Below are 22,047 nucleotides of genomic sequence, written 5' to 3'. Positions count from 1 at the left end.
TACCGATATAAAACTGATATAAGATTGCCGATACCGATACAAATACCGATACTTTTAGTTTATTAATAGTACTATGATTAAGGTTAAATAATGAGGCTGAAACAGACCACACAGCCCTTTTAAGAGTATCCACAGGTGCATTTAATGTAAATGCATTCAAAAGTCATTTATTTGACACACTTCATATGCAATTACACAATAGTTTCCTTTCAAATAAAATGTTTGAATTTTTATTAAATATAAAAAAGTAAAATATTAAATACGTTAAATATTAAATTCAGGGCATTTTTTGCAACGGTTGTGCAGGAGACTTTTATTTTGACAGGTAGCATAGAGGATTAGCTGCAATAGCTAACAGCTTACTGGCGATGCTAACTGTATTTCCGAGCTAAATTAATAACTGTTTTTTAATAACAGATTTATTTCTTAGTGCTGGTTAGGGTTGGTAGGATCTCTGGTTTGATATTAGATGTGGATTATGGCTGTAGTTCACTTAAGATAGTTATTTATTACATTCACAATGCCGGAATGATTTTGCTAGCTAGGCTAACAGACTGCAGATCTTAATGGAGATGGCTAACGGCTAAGTGGCAATGCTAACTGTATTTCCGAACTAAATTAATGACTGTTTTTTAATAACAGATAGGTGTGTTTGTGCTGGTTAGTGTTTGTAGATGCTGTGGTTTTATAGGATATGTGGATTATGAATATAGTTTACTCCAGTCTGTAGTTATAATACCTTCACAACACCGGAATGCAGCTGCTGTCAGTTCAATGCTAGCTAGGCTAACAGACTGGCTGCCCATGCTATAAGATTCTATGAAACAAAAATGAGATTCTATCTTCTGCAGGATTTTATACCCCAATTTAAAGATGGGAAAATAGTTTTTTGAATTAAGTATAGACATATACATTAGGCCTGTCACAACAATAACATTATCAACTTTTTCTTCAATAAATGGACACTACCTGAATAATATTTGATAATCATGATATCATGACACGTATGTTGTGTTTATTTGAATGTTTCTTGACATATATAACAGTAAATAGTATTATAGCCAGTCATGCAATGACCAATGCTACAATAACTGCGACTCCATACACAGTGTGGACTGCAGCAGGTAAAGAAAAATATTATTATTTAAATATTGTTGTTTATAAAAGGGTATAGTTGCTTTTTATTGCTGTACTATTACATTAAATCAGTGACGTTTAAATGGTCTTAAAATTACAGCAATATCGCTTATCACAATAATTTTTGGGGTGATATATCATCCACAGAAAAAATGCATTCGTGACAGGCCTAGGTTACCTTTTTTTTGTTGTCAAGTTATTTTACCAACATTATATTTGTTTGTGAAAATAAATAATGCTTAAATGTTTGTCACAGCCAGGCAGGAAAGGGGCAGGTGTGGATAAAACAAAGAGGTTTTACTAAAAGAGGAAATGCAAAAGAGAACCCTGAAATATATTTCAGTTCATCAATGTAAAGCAGATGTAAAAAAAAAATGCTATAAAAGTATAATAATACTTACAAAGACAATGCAAAATTAACGAAAGAACAAGTGGGAAGGGTCGATACATGGAAATCACAAAAAGTACAAACAGCAAATATATAAACAGAGAAACACAAGTGGATGTAATTTAGAAGTCAGGTGATCTGCACCAGAGCAGAGACATCGATGGAGTGATCGATGAAGTGTGTGATGCAAGAGACCTGACATTATGGAAAGTGAAGTATGTAGGTATGGGTTTGTTTACTGAGACAGGTGCAAGTAGGACAGGAGTGTCAGAATTGATGGGTGAGACAATGTGATATTAATGTAAAATTGCAAAATAATATGTTTGAAAACTGACTGAAAATTTACATTTAAAAAATGAATAATTTTATTGTTATTCAATTTAATGCTGATGTAAAAAAGTTCAGTTATTGAAATATATTTTTGGTCAAAGTACAGTAATTATTTGAGTTCAGTTCAGCCACCATTTGAGTAATAAAAATGATTCAAAGATGTATAACTGAAAAACTGCTGCAAGCACAGATTTAATTATTTTCATAGTTTATAGCATGATTTTCATCAATAGTTGATTCAGTTCTTGAAGTCTTAAATTATTTTATTGTCCCTTAGGGTATCAGTGACACATAATGGGCATTACTTACCCTATATGTCCAAATATTTGTGGACACCTCTTCTAGTGAATGCATTCAGTTACATTAAGTTGCACCCATCGCTGACACAGGTGTGCAAAGGTGCACACACAGCTTGTCCAGTGCTGCCAATAGTATAGGACCCTCTGGAGCGGATAATCATCATGCCTGATGCTTGGTATCGGTTAGAGGTGTATAAATCCCGCAGCATTTAGCTGTAGAGCAGTGAAAAGTTAGGAATGGGGTGAGGTGTTGATTATCCACTCCACAAAGGGCTAAAAAAATATTTTTAAATACCCTTGATTTTGAAAACAAGCGATGAATGAGCAGGGGTCCTAATACTCCTGTCCATATTGTGTATTTACCCAGTAGTACATCACTTTTCTAATTTCAAATAAATTAATATATTTATAAAATAAGCTGTTAATTACTATATTTTTTGTTTTCCTGTTTCATCATTAGTCCTCTCCTGCTGTTGGTGGTAGCACTGAGCTGTGGAGGCCTCTGCGTAGCCTGAATCTGCTGCCTCCATCGCATGGTGTAAGGAATGTGCTGCTGGTCTCTGATGGGCATGTGCAGAACCAACCACAGACCCTGCAGATGGTGCGAGAAAACGCCCGCCACACACGCCTCTTCACCTGCGGCCTCAGGTCAGCACTCTGCAGCTTTAGACATTCATTAAACAGAAAGGAATGGTTCCTAATACAATAAATATTTTATATACCCTTACCCTCTCCAAATCCCCAAATTCATCACCTGTTATTCCCAATGTATCAAAGGGTGTTTTTTCACACCTTAAAGACCACACAAAGGTTTGTGTGTTTTTTACATCATATAGATTTGGTCTGGATAGTTTTAGTTTCACACTGCAGTTTAGTGAGTGGCTTAGGGAGTTTTTTACATCCTGTCTTCAGCTGAGTCTATTTCTGGATTTGACACTGATTGGTTTGCAGAATGTTGTCAGTTTGACTTCAGACTTTCCATGTGTTGTGCCAGATTGTGCTTCATATCATGCAGCAGAATGAGCATTAAAGTTTTCCCTCTGATGTAGAGTTAATCTACAGTAACAGTGGATACAAGAATCATAAGCATTATCTGTTGCGATCAAACTGCTGTGTGAGGCACATGCACATGAAGGGGAGTCAGATTTTGACACATCACCTGTTATTTTGCGTATTCGATTGTGTAATGAGTGATAATGGACTGCTTCAACTTCTGGTGATTGTCCCAAAACCGTGAACCATCTGGAAAGTAGTGGTACAGTAGATACGGACTAAGACTGTCTCTTTTGGTCAGACCAAGTTTTGGCCCTTAGGTCTGAACTGTATTTCAAGTCACCATTTTACACATTTTGGTTCTGACCAAACTTAAATTACCCAAAGAAAAACATTAATGGTCCACAGATTGCTGTATCTGATTACGTGCTTATGCTTGTGTGCAGCCCAACAGCTAATCGGCACATGCTGAGAGCTCTGGCTCAGGCAGGTGGAGGGGCATTTGAGTTTTTTGACACCAAGAAAAAACACATCTGGTCTGAGAAGGTGAGTTCCAGTTGATTAACACATATCACATGAATGTGTATGTATGGGTATTGCAGAAGGTTGTGATACATGGCTGCTTGGGTGTTCCAGGTGAACTCTCAGGTGAAGTGCATGGCATCTCCAGGCTGTAGCTCAGTGGCAGTGAAGTGGCAGCAGTTCAGTCCTACAGCGCCCTCTCCTGTTCAAGCCCCCTCCCAGCTCCATGCTCTCTTCAGTGACTGTCACACTCTGGTCTACGGCTTTGTTCCGCACTGCACTCAGGTACATCATCATGTATCACCTCTAAAATATGATAGCATGTTGCCCAGTGGATTTAACTTCATCATTCATGAGCTCAAAGCTGTTATTCTTTATCTAGGCTACTCTGTTTGGTGATCTAAGTGGACAAGAAATTAAGACAATGGTTTCCACCACAGAACTGCAGAAGACTAGAGGAACAGTAAGATTCTGACCTTTTTATATTTTATAGTGCATCATCTAATATATGTTCTGTTAATATTAAAACTGTGAGTGTTAAATGTATGGTGTTGTGTTTTTGTTTTGTGTTTCTATGCTCTAGTTTCTTCACAAACTGACAGCAAGAGCGATCATCAGAGACTATGAGGATGGCAGTCTTGGCTCTAGCGAAGCAGAACATGAAGTATGGACCATACACTTAATTATTTATAATTATCCATCTTTGCTTACTTTGTGTTAGATCTTCCAGTGTGGCAGCATATCTGTTTATTGATTACACTGTAACCAATTTCTGTATTTCTTCAGTAAATTCATACAGTAAATAACTGCTTAACAATGTTTATGTAAAACTGCAGCAACATGTGTGGAAAAAGAGGTGGCTATACAGTTCTGGAAAAATTAAGAGACCACTTCAGTTTCGGAATCAGTTTCTCTGATTTTGCTATTTATAGGTTTATGTTTCAACATTTCTCCCAAATTTCAAAAGAAATTATTGTCATTTAGAGCATTTATTTGCAGAAAATGAGAAATGGCTGAAACAACAAAAAAGAAGCAGAGCTTTCAGACCTCAAATAATGCAAAGAAAACAAGCTCATATTCATAAAGTTTTAGAGTTCACAAATCAATATTTGGTGGAATAACCCTGTTTTTATCACAGTTGTCATTCATTTTAGCATGTTCTTCTCCACTTTATGCCACGCTTGGTTTAAGGTGGGGTTTAAGGGGTTAAATGTCTAAATTTAAAGCATCTACCCAAACTCCCTTATGTCTACTCATTCCATTTTTTGGATGGTAAACAATACCAGAACACTCTTAACAAGAGAAATGGCTGCTTATGAAGCTCTTAGGTTAGCCCTTTGGCTAACATATACCCTGACAGTCTCACAGAAACTGATGTGTCTGCTTTACTGGAGCTTCATAGGATTTTCCCCTTCACAAAATTGCAAGAGAAGACGTTTGGATGTTTAAGTGAATGTTTTAAATTTAGTGCCTTCAACCATAGATGCAGCTCATCTTCTTTTGTACAGTGGTGAATATAAGTTATATGGTGTCTTACAACCTTCTGATCCTTGTGTATTGTGAACTATATGAACTGCTCTATGAGAAATTAAGATAAATCTTGCTCCAACCAAAGTATCAGTCACTAACAGTAGCTTGTCCAGGTATGTGAACGTTTTGTGGAACATTAATGATTAACTGCATCTGTAGACATAATTCCAGAGTGTGTGATATCAGACAAAAATACAGGATTTGAAACACTAAGGGCTGTTTTTTAGCTAAAGCTCTCCATTATCTCTTTAACATCTCTAACACCTACTCACCTTCATAACTCAGAACCTCTTTCTACATTAGGTACAGCTCCACACTGTCTCTCTGTACTTTTGTTTGTTTTTACTCTGTTTTTACTACTGTTGCCACTACATCCTTGCCACTGTTGGCATCACTGTGGTGCTCATGGAATTGAATTAAATGTTAAGATTGTTTTTCTGCTGCTTTTTTTAGGGGAAGAAAGCCGAGCTGAAGTCCTACATCATCGAGCTCAGTAAAGAGTTCTCTATCCTGTCTCAGTTCACCAGCTTTGTTGCCATTGAGGAAAGGGTATGATTACTGCTGACTGTAATATTGCTGTCATCATTTAAGTGTTAATACAAATATAAAAGCCTGTTCATAGAATTTTATCGGAACAAAACATTTTTAATGCAGTGGAACCTTTACACCAAGTCTGTTGCATTGTCTGTGCTCTATAAACAGGGCTAGACATTGATCTAATGTGGGAATCTATAGTTTGCGTTGTTTGTAGACATAATAGACTAGACACTAATAGACCTGTGCTGACCAACAGCAAACTAGAAGTGATGTGGGGAGGAAATGACATCAACCCATCCCAGAGAGATCAATGTTGCTCACATTTACCGTGAACAGCTTTGCTGTTTTTCAAAGAGTAACTGAATAAGCTCAGTGTTGTGAGATGTGCTAAAATACTGCGCAAGAACACACTATATCTCATTTAGGAGTCTCCTTTCCATCCTCATCTATTTGCAGGACAAGGATCAGCCTGATTCTGGAATCACTGATGTCCCAAAGATAATTGCAGAGGAGGATGTTGACATCTTGCCGTACATGGGCTGGACTGAAGAAGAGGACATGATTGTGGACAATGGGGTTAGGGATTTTACGGGTTCATTCAGAAATAAAATGTTAATCTTAATATCAGTAAATATATACAAATCATTGTGGAAAATTAAACTGGATTTTTTTTTTTAAATAATTTTTGTTTTATCAAATGAACAATGTAAAATATTTCTTTGGAATTGCTTTGTTCATAGTTTTTCCTTTTCTTGCAGGAGGAGTGGGGTTATGCGTTCGATGAAGAAGAATACGAAGAAGAAGATTATGATGAAGTAGAATCAGACATTGACGCACCTCCAGATGAGGCAGACTTTTGTGTTGCATTTTATGAACCTGTCTGCTCTCCTGCATATGCTCCCACCTCCCCTTCTGCAAGTAGTATAGAGGACAATGCGTATGCCCCAAGACGTAAGATACAATCTAAGATATGTAAGAAAGCAGCATCAATACAGTTAGAGCAAACCACCTCTCAAATATCAGATATCCGTAAGTCCTCCTTAGTTCAGGAAAATCCAGAGTTTGAGGTCTTGTGTTACCGTGAGCCAGTTAAAGCTACCCCTTCTGTTACTCCTGCAGCTGCTGCTGTTAATATGCCATTCAAATTTGGAGAGAAGCTTGTATGTTCTGATGCCCTTCCTCAATCCCGCCAGGCAGTTCCTCACCTTCCTCCTGGTGCTCCTCCCACTCAGTCTTTTGTTCCTTTTCTAACTGCTGCTTCTCCTCTTCCTCCTCCTGCCACCACCCAACCCATTTCCAATTTATTTGGATCCGTTGCCACTGCTTCTTCTGGTCTTTTTGGCCCCACTTCTCGTTCTGCTTCCTCTTTCGCTCCTCCTCCTCCTCCTCCTGTCACCCAACCCATTCCTGAATTAGAGTCCTATACCAGCTCTGATTCTGGTCTTCGACACGACCTTCCTCCATCTATTTCATTTTTCGCTCCTCCTCCTCCTGCCACCACCCAACACATTTCCAATTTATTTGGATGCGTTGCCACTGCTCGTTCTGTACTTTTTGGCTCCACTTCTCGTTCTGCTCCTCTTCCTCCTGTCAACCAACCCATTCCTGAATTAGAGTCTTTTACCACCTCTGATTTTGGTCTTCGAAATGACCTTTTTCCCTCTTTTTCATTATTTGCTCCTTCTCCTCCTCCTCCTCCTCCTCTTGCCACCACCCAACCCATTTCCAATGTATTTGGATCCGTTGCCACTGCTCCTTCTGCTCTTTTTGGCTCCACTTCTTATTCTGTTTCCTTTGCTCCTCCTCCTCCTGTCACCCAACCCATTCCTGAATTAGAGTCCTTTCCCACCTCTGATTCTGGTCTTTGCCACGACCATCCTCCCCCTGTTTCATCTTTTGCCTCTCCTCCCATTTTGCCTCCTATCTTGCCCAAACCTTCTGCTGTCACACCACAGTTTTCTCTTCCTCCCGCTGTCATATGTCGCAAGTCTTCTTCTCTACTCAAAACTCCTGATGCTGCCATCACTCCCACTCCCCCTGATCAATGGAAAGAAGCTGTACATGATATATATTCTAAATTATCTGAACGCCACCGTTTTGCCCCCATGCATTCTCTTCCTGCATCTTCCATTCTCGCTGCGGAGGGTTCTGTTGATGCACCACTTTTGCCAGAAAGAATGTCACGTCTATCAAGGCATCAAGGTAAGGAATAACACATCAGTGTATTTATTTATATATAGCTCTATAGTGTAAGGCTAACCTATCACTGTACTTGACTCTTATTAGGGTTGGGCGGTATCCATTTATTCATACAGTCATACGAGTCCAAAATACGCATCATGTTAAATGGTATCACCAGGGGTGGGGACTTGTATAAGCTTGGCAAGTAGCACAGATGGCCCTGTATTTTTGCGGCTACTATACCATCAATTTTGCATTATTTTAAAATTGAAAAATGATAAAACAGAAAGTACACACGTTTAAGTCAATCATTCAATAAATGTTAAAACTATTACCCTGACATTTACAGACATTTGCAAATGTTTAGCTAACTGCTGCGAATCAGAGGAGCTGACTTATGTATCATGATTAAATTCCGTTTACCACAGAACACGCTCAAGTCCGTCTGACTGAAACTCTACTTACAAGTTCAGCTTACATGTGATATGACATCATCACAGTGGGATGAGAATGACTCAGATTGAGCGAATGCTGTTGGATGAATTACATTTTGTATCCGTAGTGTGTTGGTTCTGTAGCTCAGCTACCTGGCCAACCAGGTTTAAAAAAAGTTAACATTAGCTAACAGGCTAAACATTCTAGCACAGACTGTTATAGCTAACTGAGGCATAAATCACACAACGAAAGAAGAGCACACAGTGGAGTAAATGGTCCTAGGAGTGTTTCAATTGTTTTGAGGGACATCTTACAAACTGGTCATTCAGGTTCAGTGGCTCTGCTTTTAACTTTAACTCAAAACACTGTTAAATTTACAACTACAGAGAAGATTTGCTATTTTGGCCACTTACTAGGTAAACACAAAACAGAAATTTGGCACAGCAGATATGTTGGAATTTTAAAATGCTGTCATAAAAAAAGTCGTAAGTGGTATGCAGTGTTATTGTTACAACGCTCAACCCTAATTGTTATGTGATGGCTGTGCATGACCTAAATGGATATACGTTCTTTCCTGTCTTGTGTAGATGCAGATACCTCTGCTGGTTTTGGAGTTTTTTCAGGAGGTCGTTGTGGGGGTCGCCGTCGTAGACGTAATTTAGTTGACCAAAGTGAAGCTGAATTTTCATATATTTCACATGTACAATGTGGGAGTATGGAATACCGACCAACGAGGTTCAGTTTGAGAGAACGATTAAGAAGTCCAGACGGGATCAACTGGGAGGAGCTGTTTACACTTCAGCATCAGGTATCTATGTGACTGTGAGATTCACACAAATGAGATAAGTGAGTAGATACAGCGCCCTCCTTTCTCTACTGTGAAAACAATACAAGTTAAAATGATATGCTCAAACTTTAAATCACAGATAAATATATTAAAGGTTTCCTTTCGCTAAAATCCACTTTTTGAAATACGATAGGTCTCTCTGAGTTGTATATGATGCTGCACTTGAAACTCTTCCTCAACCTCCATTGTCAGCAGTAGCTAGTAAAAGAAAATAAGAAAATATTCAGAAAACCGAGTCGATCAGGGAAACACTGTGTCTGCGTCTACCCGTGAATTAATATTCATGGCCTTACCCACCTTGGCTCAGGACCGCCCACAGGCAAAGCTGAAGCCACGCAACCAGGCACATCTCATCAGACAGGAGCTTACAGTGCTAGGAACAGCATGGCAGTTTGTTCCTCTGTTATTTGTGCAAATATCACATCACATGGTTAGAATGGTTAGAATTTGTCTTTAGAATGCCACCAGCGAAGTAGGTAGATAGGTAGATGTATTTTTAGAACAGTTCTGTTTACACTAGTTAAAAGTAAAAATCCACCCCAGTGTTTTGTTACAACTGCCTGGGTGGCTCAGCCAACAAAACCCTGCGGTGGAATTTTACTTTCTGGACCTAAATTAAGTAAGTAACTAGATATACATAGGATCTTCGGTGGATTTGGCATTTCACAGAGACTCTAAGATTAGTTCAGTGGCTGAATTGCATTTTAGCAGGGCATTACACATGTTGTAAAGTAACAAATGACATTGAAAAGACTGTTATTAGTGTAAAAATGTCTTTATTTTAGTACGTTTCTAACTGTTGTTCGTCTCGCTGCCTTGCAGTACTGTTAGCCAATCAGAGGTGATTTGTTTGCATGTATGAATATTCATGAGCAAGAGCCAAAATCCTATCGTTACCTCCTACCCACTCCTCTACCGGACTAAAGCAGCCATATACCGGATCACCAGAGCACTTTTTTTCACAAAAACAGCTCACATGGCATTCATTCATTTTAGAGACCACAATTAGACATTTTAAAATGAATGAAAAATGATGGAATGAGATTTTTAATGTACGAATATGAGTATAAGTACTTCTTTACAGAGATTAAACAAGCAGTGTGTGTGTGTGTGTGCATTTGTACATCTGCATTAGCAATGAGTGTAACTTAAAGGAGCTGAATGCGATCTTTAAAAAAGGAGTCCACAAACATTTGCATTGTAAGAGTGTTTTATTAATGCTCTGGAATGAAAATTTCTTATTGAATTCCATAAAGCTATCAGAATACGTAAGTGCTTTATGTATTTAATAGATTTTTTATGTTTTACTGAACACAGGACGGCTACTGGGAATGTACCAGGAGTCTGAGTAGATTCCTTGGCCTGGATATAGACTTCTTCGCCAACGTCTTCCTGAAGGAGAAAGGCATTTGCTCTTTGGGTAAGCTCAGCTGTATATTTTGCGTTATTTTATTTTGTATTCTGTTTGTTGTTGATGTAAAAGTTGGTCTGTGCAGTGCTGTGTGTCCTTGTATGTGTACAGAATCCAGTCTACGTGCACTGAGTGTTTGCCTGTAGAATACACTTTATATTGTAGTGTACAACATAAAAGACACACACACATGTATTTTCTCACTGTCTGACATAAACTCAGAATAAACCATTCCCATTTTAGGTCAGTTTATTTATATTTATATTTGCAAAATACCAGAATAATGAGAAGGAGAGAGAATTTTAAAGGCATTTTTATTACTTTCTGCAAAGTATACATACAATAAGATTACTATGCCTTTAAACTACCGTATTTTTCGGACTATAAGGCGCACCGTATTATAAGGCGCACGATGAGTGAACGGTCTATTTTTAGTGTTAGTCCATACACAAGGCGCACTGGATTATAAGGCGCACTAAATGAAACTTTATTTATATCAGTAACAATAACTCTGAGCAATAAATCCTTCACAATATCTGTGAAAAATAACATCTCTGAGCAATAAATCAACAAGCACAGCAAGTAACTTACGTATTACTCCGCGACGCTCCTGACAACGGTAGCCGCAACGCTCCGACAGACCATAATATTATGTTGAAGCACAGCAAGTACGTATTACTCCGCGAGGCTCCTGACAACGGTAGCCGCAACGCTCCGACAGACCATAATACTACTTGAAGCACAGCAAGTACCGCATTACTCCGCGAGGCTTCTGACTATAATAGCGTGTTGTGCCGAATTCGGTGAATAAAACGGTTTTAAAACAGAGATAAAGATTGGATAAGTTTCATTTCTGGATGAAGTGATTTCCAGCGCTGTTTGGATATAACTGTGGATTACAGGAGACTGGATTGATGGATTCTCTTTAGTCTGGACGCGTTTTGAAGGTAGGACCTGTGGCTGAGCGCGGGTGTGTGTTCGGGGGGTGGCGGCAGTGACCGGAGGTTACCCCAGGACAAAAGGAGAGCCTTTTATTACTGGAAACATGCGCTCTGACGCAGCTCTAATTCATGAAACATACATCCTACAGTAAAAGCACAGTTCTGGAATCCGGAGAGCCAGACGGTTCGAATGGTGTATGACATGACCGCATTCGATGAAATATGGACGAACGATAAACGCAAATATGAGAGTTATGAATTATTAAAATCATAACCAAGGCATATTTCGCCCTAAATGTTTATTTTCTGAAAGGATATTCCGCTAAATAGGCTAAATAGCTCAAAAGCAGAGATTCTAAGCTTTAAAATGGTTTATTGGATGTCTATATTGAACCTGTAACTGTTCATAACTATTCAGAAACACAGCCAGTTATGAAATATTAAATATTTCTGGCCCGCCGGTGGGCCAGCGCGTGTTAAGAGGTTAACTTTACTTAGAAGTGGGCGCTAAAAAGAAACAGTTTGTGCTATTACCCCAGAACGGGTGGAAAGGAAAGTTTACCGGCACCTTGTTCTGGCCACGGAGCTACAGTGGAAACTAGCTACCTTGAGCCACAGCCGAGAGGCAGTACGGCAGTCAAAGGTAACCGCGCGCTAGCCCAAGAGGGGGATCTTTTTCTGGCGTGGGTGAGGAATTCTGCACAACAGAGCGCCGTGTACCACATAAAAATCGAGGTCAGTAAACACAAGCAAAATCCATACACAAGGCGCACTGCATTATAAGGCGCAATGACGATTTTTGGGAAAAAATAAGTATTTTAAGTGCGCCTTATAGCCCGAAAAATACGGTATGTAGGGCAGCTCGTAGGATGATGTCATGTCCTGATGGGTGTAACACCTCAAACACGTGGCTTCTTTGTGTAAGATTATGGGAAAGTCTAAAAAATCAGCCAAGATATCAGGAACAGAATGATGTGTGGTTCATCCTTGGGTGCAAAATCCAGATGCCTAAAGGTGCGTCGCTTATCTGTACAAACAATTATATGCAAGTACAAAAAAGATGGAAATGTTCAGCCATCATACCGCTCAGAAAGGAGACGGGGCCTGTGTTCCTGAAATGAACATGCTTTGGTCTGAAAATGTGCATATCAACCCAAGAAAAAAAGCAAATACCTTGTGAAGATGCTCCTGAAGCTGGAAAGAGACAGTGAAATGAGTACTGTATCGACATGGGCTGAAAGACCACTCTGCCTTGAGTAAGCTATTAATTAAGAAGCAAATGCACACAGGAACAAAAACCTTCATTTTTGGAGTTCTGTGGTCTGATGAACTAAAATCAAACTGTTTGGCCATAATGATCATCGTTCCGATTGGAGGAAAAAGGAAAAAGCTTGCAAGCCTGAGGACACCATCCCAACTGTGAAACACGGGGGTGGTAGCATCATGTTGTTGGGTTGTTTTGCTGCAGAAGGGATTGTGCACATGTTAAGACATCAGCCAAATGACTCAAATGACCCCAAGCATACTGCCAAACCGTTTACAAAGTGGCTTAAGGATAACAAATTCAAAGTTTTGGAGTGTCCATTGGTAATCTCTGACGCTATTTACACTGCGTGGACGCAAGACGTTAATATAGACTGTTCGCAGGGTGTAAAATAGCAACGAGCATCGCGGCGCACCTTGCGCAGGGTGTACGTTAGGGCCCAATGTTTTTAATAGAGGTACACACACTAATGCACTTAAGGACACAGCACACCACACACTTTATGTTCATTATTACATTAAATAAAAACACAATGATAACACAAAATTTGACCATATGTGACTTTTTATTTGTAATTTACATCAAATCAAGAATTGCAAAAAAAAAATTTTTTAAAGCTGGCTGGCTCGTACACTGCTGTACAACGTGAAATTTTTTTGCAGAAAACTTCCTTATGGGGTATGAATGTGGAAAAGCTAATGAATTACCTTAAAGGAGAACTCCTGTGTAAATTTGACTTTTGGTGTAGTAAACCATGATAAAATGTACTTACCTTTGATGAATAGCAAACCTCCGTTTCTCCCACAGCATTCCGAGGTCCCGAAGTTTTAACAGTTGGTCCAAACACTCTTCAGACTGGGTGACACGGGGCATAATTTTCCCTGATAAATTGCTTTTTCCACCGTTATACAGATTCAAAATAGCTCCACGCCTCCTTGCTAAAATCCGGAGAGCCCTGTCATTTAGTAGCTTATTAAAAAACACTGTTTACATCCTGTAAAGCTAGCTTCAGCTCCGAGGGCTGCCATCACTGAACTGAAAATAACAGACATATGCGTAGCAGCCTGCGTCAGGAGGCAGTGTTTGGACAAACTGTCAAAATTTTTGGATCTCGGATCACTGTGGGAGAAAGTAGGTGTGCTATTCATCAAAGGTAAGTACTTTTTATCATGTTTTACTACACCAAAAGTCCATTTTACACTGGAGTTCTCTTTTAACTAACACTATGGCCAGAATATAAAGTTTGATTTCATGGGTGATGTTGCTTAACCATCAGCAGCCTGAGCCCAAGAGAGCACAATTGTTTTCTCTGGGTTGGAGGGTAGTTGACACTGTCTCCCCACATTTCAATGCTGTCTGGAACAGGCATCTTTTAGCGCATGTATCAAAACTAGGGTTCAGGCACTTTCCTCAGAGCGCTTTGGATTCCTGTTGATGCTCCATTGGCAGCAGTTTCAAAAGAGTTGGTCAGATCAGGCTTGTGCTTGTCCTCTCCTTTCTAGTTTTGGGAGCATTGCAGCAAGTGAAAAGGCTCTGAGGGAATGGGGGGGGGGGTTAATTGCCTCAGCGATACTTGGTTAAAACAAAAAGGAATGGGAAAAAGGTTACAAAAGGTTATTCGAGCCATGCCATAGAAGGACCACATTTGGTACCATAAAAAAGCATTTTTTAATATTGATGTTTGGGTTTAAATAATTATTAAATAGATGATTATTTATTACATCAAATAAAGTATTTTTTAGACCTATGAAAAATTATTCATCTTATCTCTGTAACAAATTCCATCATTCATAGGACCTGTAGCACTTTTGTAGCAGCTTTATGTTTAAGAGTGTAGGGTAATTAATCACATCTTGACTAAGACAGCTTAGAATCTAAAGACTGATGGTAAAATCTGCTGTGTCATTGTGTATGATAAAGTAAGTTGTCATTTCATTATTTGTAAGGTATCATAGCATTACTTGACATCATTTTCTGTAAGGTGGAGGTGTGACTCTGTAACACTGTAACAGCCAGAAGCAGTTATATCCTTCTACATGTTTGCTTTGTCAGGTGTGAAGGCTCATGCTGACATCCTGAAGCTGGTGGCCACACTGCTGGTGCTGCAGCTGATGCGAGTGAAGAAGATGGTGGATGTGGAGCTGTTTCAGTCTCTCTTCCGCCTCTCTGAATCTCCTGAGCCCAGGTAAGAGTTTTTTTTTGTTTGTTGTTTTGTTTGTATTAAGCACTTTTGAGTGCATGCATGTACAGCCCAGATGTTGATGCAGGCACATCCTGGTCCCATCACTGACCCCTGATATTCCAACATAAAGCCCATAGACAGAACTTTCTGGGACCCAGTTGGGCTAGCCTTAAAGGCCACACATGAGAATGCTCTCTGGAATGTGTAGGTGTCTAATTAGTTTTGTCAATATAATGTATAATTGTACTGTGGTATCAAGATTTACACTGTAGATTGGATTCCCAGTCAGGGATTAAGACTAGTCCTAGGCTAAAGTTTCATTTCAGTGGGAAATCTATCTTCAAAATGCTAAATCCCCATTAGACTTAATCCCTGTCTGTGGCAACCAACGCTATGGGGCATTAACAGCATTTTCAATAGAGATTTATATTAAAAGGAAAATGTGGTCGTCATATAGGCCTCATCTTTTTCCAGAAAACTTTTCCTAAATATCCAGAGGTGTCCAGACACCATTTTTATCGACTATATGCTATAGTTACTCATTGTTAAAGTAGGCTTTCAGAAAAAAATAAATACTTATTTATAAGTAAGACAATATTTTATTATATTCTGATCATTTTTGTTAGGGCTACACCTGGTGTCCCACTAAATACTGTTTATTGTCAAACTGTCTTTACATATTGTAATATAATATTTTACTATAGTGAAGCCTCTAAAACAATACACATGATTTTTTTGAAAGACAGGACATAGTATATTTGTACAGGATGCAAAATATTTTTTCAATTCGCAGGACTGAAATACTAGGTGGATAGTCACTGATGATTTCTACTATCTAAATAGATCTCTATATTTTTAGAGCTCTAAATTAAAGCAATATTAGACATTGTTTAAACATTAGATCACTGAAATCCATCTCAGGCTGCAGCTAACTTCACTTGATACTTTTAGCATGCTTCACAGGTTTTGCAGATATGTAGTACCTAGTTATGTGCAAGTAGTGTATACAGAAGGTATGCAAAGTATTCAGACCCCTTAAATTTTAAAATTGCAAAAAAAAAATATTTTATTTCTCATTAATGTACACTCAGCACTCCATCTTGACCTTTTTATTTTAGCAAATAGCTGCAATGAAAAAAAGAGTGAAAAATGTAAAGGGGTCTGAATACTTTCTGTACCCATTGTAGTATGTGCTGTCTGTAACTGTGTTTAATGTCCTGCTGTGTCTGTATATTTTATCTATAGGCCAGCCTGCTATGATGCAGTGAAGAAGGCAGTGGACTGGGTCTGCTGGGCAGACAGACAGTATCCGTGTGTGTGCAGCAGACTGGAGTTCGGCCTTAACTGGGAGTCCTGCACACGGCAGCTGCTAGGACTGGACTCCCTGCCTCCCTGCTCCCCTCTGATCCCTGTCCTGCAGAGGAGCACAGGAATATCAGTCATGTAGAACACAGCACATTCATGACTTAGCTTCAGTGGAACTATATATATAAAAAAGCTAGAGTTACATAAATATTAAGAGCAGTAATAGTCAACTAGGTTTTACTTATGTGGTACATTTAAAGGTGCTGTATATGATTCTGGAGAATAGCTGTTGATATTTGAGCTCAACATCAAAGCAAACACACCCTCCCTTTAGTGACAAATATTGTATGATCAAATAACATAATATAATTTTAAGTTAGCTTTAGCAAACTGTTGCTACAATTACTGCTTCTAAGCAAATCAGATTATCTGTCAAACATTCTCAAACAAGAAAAAAACAATACTGACACACACAAGACAATACTATTTCTTAACACTGTTAAGAAATTGTCAGGCAGAAATAGAGTACTTTTTGAGTGTAAAATAAAAAGATACTAATGTTCACATATGTCTGATCCAAGAACTTTTTTTAACCAGATACAGTCTCCCCTTGCTCCCCCATCCTGTGCACTAGTATAAACGCTCTCTGTTGCTGAATGGCTGGAGTGGTGTTGTGTTTCCCATTACACACCACTTTGTTTGTTTCCCATTTAAGGTTAGAGCTACCAAACTATGAGGAAATCATATACAGCACCTTTAAAAGTGTACATAGAATGCACAACTGCTAATTGGATACAACTGAATTCATAGGTATTCAACAAAAGACAACAGTAGGAATGCAAGACAGACTCATTGCTTGCTGTTAAAAAGTGAAATACAAGAATATTCTAAGGAATGGCGCCCTCTGATGGACAGATGTTATAAAAAATAGGAAAAAAAAGTGAAATACAGTATAATGCAACACAAATGCTAAGCGAAACTAGCACAGTTTATCTAACCAATATCAATTAAACAGAATGTTTTAATTGAGATTTGAAAGATGAGATGAGAGAAAGAGGAAATGTGGAGTATCTGTAGGATTTTATGTGCCATCAATGACCTTGCCAAATGTGGAAGAGATAAGATAATAGCACCTTTCGTAACAGACATTTTGCATATTTGTCTGTGATATGGCAGGATCACACTGATGTATTTGTTTGTTTTGCATGAGTGAACAGACCATTTGTTGTATTTGTGGTGACCCCACAGAAGTTTAGCACCTGCAATGATTTTATCACATCGTTGATTTGTTTTATGTGTAAACGCCACTGGTGCGTAAACATATAGCCCAGGAGTCAGATCCAGACTAATAAAGGTTTTAACATGAGTTTAAAACCATAAGCTCTTTTACAATTTAATTCAGACCCTCAAATAAGAAGTCCTTCATTTCTATACCAAATTAAAGATGTTCCAGTTTATTACTGCTGCCTGAGAACACTTTCACACCTATTTTTGGTTTGCTCTGGTTCAGGTCAGCTGTAAACTTAGTTTACAGTTTGTAAGCTTAGAGTGTTTTCCGCTTGGTTTGGTTTGTTCCACACAGGGAAAATGTAGATGCATCACAATGTGTCACAACAAACCAAGAGACCATTCTCTCTTCTTATTGGTCCGACATCTCTGGGGCGGGAGCAAAAAAAGTATTAGTATAAAGCGCATTTTCTGTGAAGTAAAGTAAGAAGTCTTGCGAAGTGCACTGATAACTAATGAGTAAGATCACAGTTTCATCACAGACAAACTGCTTCAGAGTTCATTTGGCATCAGAATAAGATCCTCTGAAGAGTCTTTATTTGGATGTTTTGATCTGTATCCAAGTGTGATTAACTGCATTCACACCTGTCCAAACAAATCACACCAAGTTTAAAAAGTGATAGGTGAGAGAGAGAAATCCTTTTCATAAGTTTTTTTTTATTATTATTTTGACGCATTGGTCTATTACTGGAGCTGTGGATCTAAACATTGGCATTTGCTATTTGTTTATAAGTTAATCTTTAACCTCTCGTTTTCATCAGAGATGTTGCACTTTGGAAAATTGTTTGAATGTATTTAAAGCAAAAAAAATGATTGTCTCTTTTGGGACAAAGAAATTGATACAATGACAAATTCTCCAATAATTAAAGTGTGTAGTGGTTCAGGGGGTAATCCTTTAAATATTTAGTAGCCAGTGCATGCTTCAATGCAGTGCAATACAACATTACAGTTTAATGACCAACTGACTTCCACTTTTTATAGCATTTATATGTTAACAGGTTCATATATCAGTGCATGACACACTATACTTTTGGCTTAATGCAATCCAGCACACAGCAAAGTATCTATTGTGAAGCCCATAGGAATGCTGTGATGAAAATAAAAATGTATTTCATTAGGTAATAGTGTGTAAAAGACATAATAGGGATGGGCAAATCATGAAACCATGTAATATTAGGGGATTTTGTAAACTTTGCAAATTTTGCAAATTTGCCATGTCAGTGTCTTGATTTATGTAAATGTATCCTTACACACATATATATACTGACATGCCAAAAGAAATGGCACAATAGCCAGTATTGTGTTCCATAACTTTTGCCAAGTTCCATGAAAGCTAAAGAATGCTGCACTGACCTGCGCTATATGTGTGGTGTCTTCTGATTTTAATGTGGATGTAATTCAATGCAGGAGACAGATTTGCTGTCTTGTCTGTTAACATGGACAGTTCTAGCCAGACACTGCTGCTGTCGCTGTGACTGCTGTCACAATAACGCCTTCAATTATGTATTCCTAGTACCCACAAAAAACTATGGATCGAGGAATGTTAAATGCCTGCACAACTTCAGCTGGCCAGTGTTGAACCTCACTCAAAAGATAACACCTCACAACTTATACAGGTGTAGGCATTGTGGTGGAAAATAATGACAGGAAGAAAGAAATTTTCAGAGTCTCTGAGTCTTGATCAGAATGAGTAACAAGATTTATTGAGAAGACACACGTATGAATACAGAGTGATCTCCTGCCTTGCAAGAGTGCCACGCTCTTTTTATACCCCACCCTTACTATCTTGCTTCCCAATTATGGGCACAGTGCCACCATTGTGACACGTCAACTTCTTCTGACAGATGGTATGACATAATCCCTTAGTGGGCATATCAGGCTGGTTCTCAAAACATTGCAAGCAGAAAGGAAGATGACCCTGGCGCCAGAATTTGTAGACAGAACAACTGTGACGTGCATTCCTTAACACATACACATAGACACACACTGTTTTCCCCAGATAGAAAAACTCTCACTCAGCATCTTAGATATGCTCACTGAGGGAAGAATGTTAAGTTCAGTTAAACTGAGTACACATTATCATCGCATGGAATAAAAAGTAATATCATTAATAGTCGTCATTGTTTATGAATTATCACACGTCATTGATTATGAATCATTTCAATAAACACCTTCCATCACACTCCCCCCTTTGATTCTGAATCAATAATAATTTTCTTTTTACAGCTAATTTTATTTACCTTCATTAAACAAACGGTCTAGCCCAAATGCAGTATCTAACTCTATTGTATCTACTGTAACTTGCAGGAACTGGCCTTTCTTCTGCATATGGCGGAACAAAAATTAATAGATATATATTAGAAAAGAGTAAAAGTACATCAACAAATAAAATCTCGATAGGTCAACACATTCGCGCGCGCGCGCGAGAGAGAGAGAGAGAGAGAGAGAGAAAGAAATAAACTAAAGCCAGTCGAGGGCCAGAGAGAATTCCTCATACTTCATCCAAGCAGTTATACATTTTGCAAATGACATGTGATTGTACAGAACTTATCAATATGATTACGTCAGCAGAGTCCAGTTAACAGCATGTTGTCCAGTTTTAATGACGTGATCCGCTCCAGCCTGTCTGAGCAACAGGTTCTTATCATGATGTTGTTCAGCACTGTGTCCTTCATGAACACAGCAGACAGTCCTTAAGTGTCCTAAAGTCTGTGAGAAGATGAGACAGAGGAAAAAAGTGGATGGAAAGATCTTCTGGCTATCTGAGGAGAGGTTTCCAGCACTTCACTCAGATAACTTGTTGTCTCCTAGTTCATATGCACTGGTCCCAGAACAGCAGAACAGCAGTGAAGCTTCTCTGCCACTCAGGGTCACGTTCTCCTCACAGCTCTCATTGTTGATGAAAACACTCTGACCTTCCTGATTCCTGAAAAAGTAAAAACAACCTCCAAAGCCTTGTGTCGCCGTGACAGTTAAAAAGAGAGCAAAGATCATAAGGTTATTAAGTGAATTATAAAGTGAACAGTAAAAATAATAACTGTATATATAAATGTATAAAACATTTAAGAATAAGAGTGTAAAGGTGTGGTTATCTCCAATCACACCGTTCACTCCCCCCTTCTAGACCAAATGGAATCATCCAAGATTCCATGATGGTCTACATAACGCCTAAGAAGCCCCGGGAGTAATGACAAGTGTCCGCATACAGAGTATGAGAACAAGTGTTTCTTCATCTCAGCTGTGGACATGCTGGGGCCTATTGCACACCAGTCCCCACGCCGGACTCTCCCTGCCTCGTCATGCCCACCATGGATCTGAGAAGATTCATGAACAAATTTTACTACATTAACTTTCTCTTTTTTTTTTCCAGAATTACAACATGAAGTTTAAAAGTGTTAAAATCAAGTCAATGTTTTTCAACATTGTCACTGTTTTCGCTCTAGACTATAGAATACATAGTCTCAACATTTATTTATCAAATGCCTTCTTATTTTCTTTTAACCTTTCACATTGTCTAATTTAATCTTCAACCATAATAATGTATATATTTTTATACATTAATTAGACATTTTCTTACACTAGATGCTGAGAAGCTGATCTACACCTTTGTTTTGATTAGACTATTGTAATGCATTATTCTCTGGATTACAATTATTATTCTCTACAATTTACAAATTACATCGTGGTCAAAATGCTGCAGCTACAGTTCTAACTCACACACATAAAAAAGAGAGAAGATTATTTAGATTGGATTTTAATATTCATTTAGTGTAAAAAGTGTAAAAATCTCTTAACTGCTTAGCAGCTAAGTATATATCAGGACTCCTGACAGATCGACAATTCCAGCTCATTTGTTGAGAACATTTAGCGTTGCATTCTGTATTTATGCACCAAAGATTTGTAACTCTCTATCAGTTTATATCCATCAGGGATCACCCAGTTCTTCCTTTGAAGCACATCTAAAACTTATTTGTGCACTTCAGATTAATCTTAGTTTTATTTATTTTAAAATAGTTTGTTATGTGCCAAAATTCTTAATGCCAATCTGTAGACAAACAATCCTCAACTTTACACATACTCAGAAATCCTTAAAGCATTGTTCAGAATATTTAGTCTGATTAGTGCTGTTATTTGAGGGCGAACACACAAAGAGCATAAAACACCCCCTTTTTATTTTAGTTATTGAGTAGAGAGTTCAGTTCCTCCAAAACTCTGATGAGTATGATGCAGTCAGTGCATTTCCTCTATATCCTTCGTAAACTTATTTTCCATCTGTTAACTTGAGTCTAAAAACATTTGGCTGATGTTAGAATTTTAATGTGTGTGGAGTTGTGTCCACAAGCTGTTGTAGGCATGGTCCACCTAAGTTTAGACTAACTAGTTCCTATGACAGTGATTTTGAAGCTATGAGCTGCAGTGGTCCTGTTTGAAGTTATTGGCCTAATATTTATTTTCCTT

At 38.4% G+C, this 22,047-nt stretch overlaps 1 protein-coding gene across 2 annotated transcripts in view; it reads left to right on the top strand.

Annotated features, from left to right (window-relative positions):
- parp4 (poly (ADP-ribose) polymerase family, member 4) overlaps positions 1-17,699 on the top strand; it is a 32,820-nt gene extending 15,121 nt beyond the window's left edge. The window contains exons 23-35 of one of the 2 annotated variants that reach the window (XM_049484752.1): positions 2,615-2,802; positions 3,594-3,693; positions 3,784-3,954; positions 4,052-4,132; positions 4,253-4,333; positions 5,653-5,748; positions 6,193-6,312; positions 6,495-6,537; positions 6,598-7,938; positions 8,940-9,160; positions 10,517-10,619; positions 14,868-15,000; positions 16,243-17,699. In XM_049484752.1, the coding sequence (XP_049340709.1) occupies positions 2,615-2,802; positions 3,594-3,693; positions 3,784-3,954; positions 4,052-4,132; positions 4,253-4,333; positions 5,653-5,748; positions 6,193-6,312; positions 6,495-6,537; positions 6,598-7,938; positions 8,940-9,160; positions 10,517-10,619; positions 14,868-15,000; positions 16,243-16,444 (2,880 nt within the window). In that variant the 3' untranslated portion in view covers positions 16,445-17,699. Of the gene's footprint in view, positions 1-2,614; positions 2,803-3,593; positions 3,694-3,783; positions 3,955-4,051; positions 4,133-4,252; positions 4,334-5,652; positions 5,749-6,192; positions 6,313-6,494; positions 7,939-8,939; positions 9,161-10,516; positions 10,620-14,867; positions 15,001-16,242 lie in introns of both variants that reach the window. The other variant, XM_049484751.1, reaches the window with a different exon arrangement.
- Positions 17,700-22,047: the final 4,348 nt, after the last annotated feature.

Source organism: Astyanax mexicanus, chromosome 11 (genome assembly GCF_023375975.1).
Source record: "Astyanax mexicanus isolate ESR-SI-001 chromosome 11, AstMex3_surface, whole genome shotgun sequence".
NCBI classification, from domain to species: Eukaryota; Metazoa; Chordata; class Actinopteri; order Characiformes; family Acestrorhamphidae; genus Astyanax; species Astyanax mexicanus.
The sequence above is the reverse complement of the archived record's forward strand: the minus strand, read 5'-3'. Positions and strand labels throughout refer to the sequence as shown.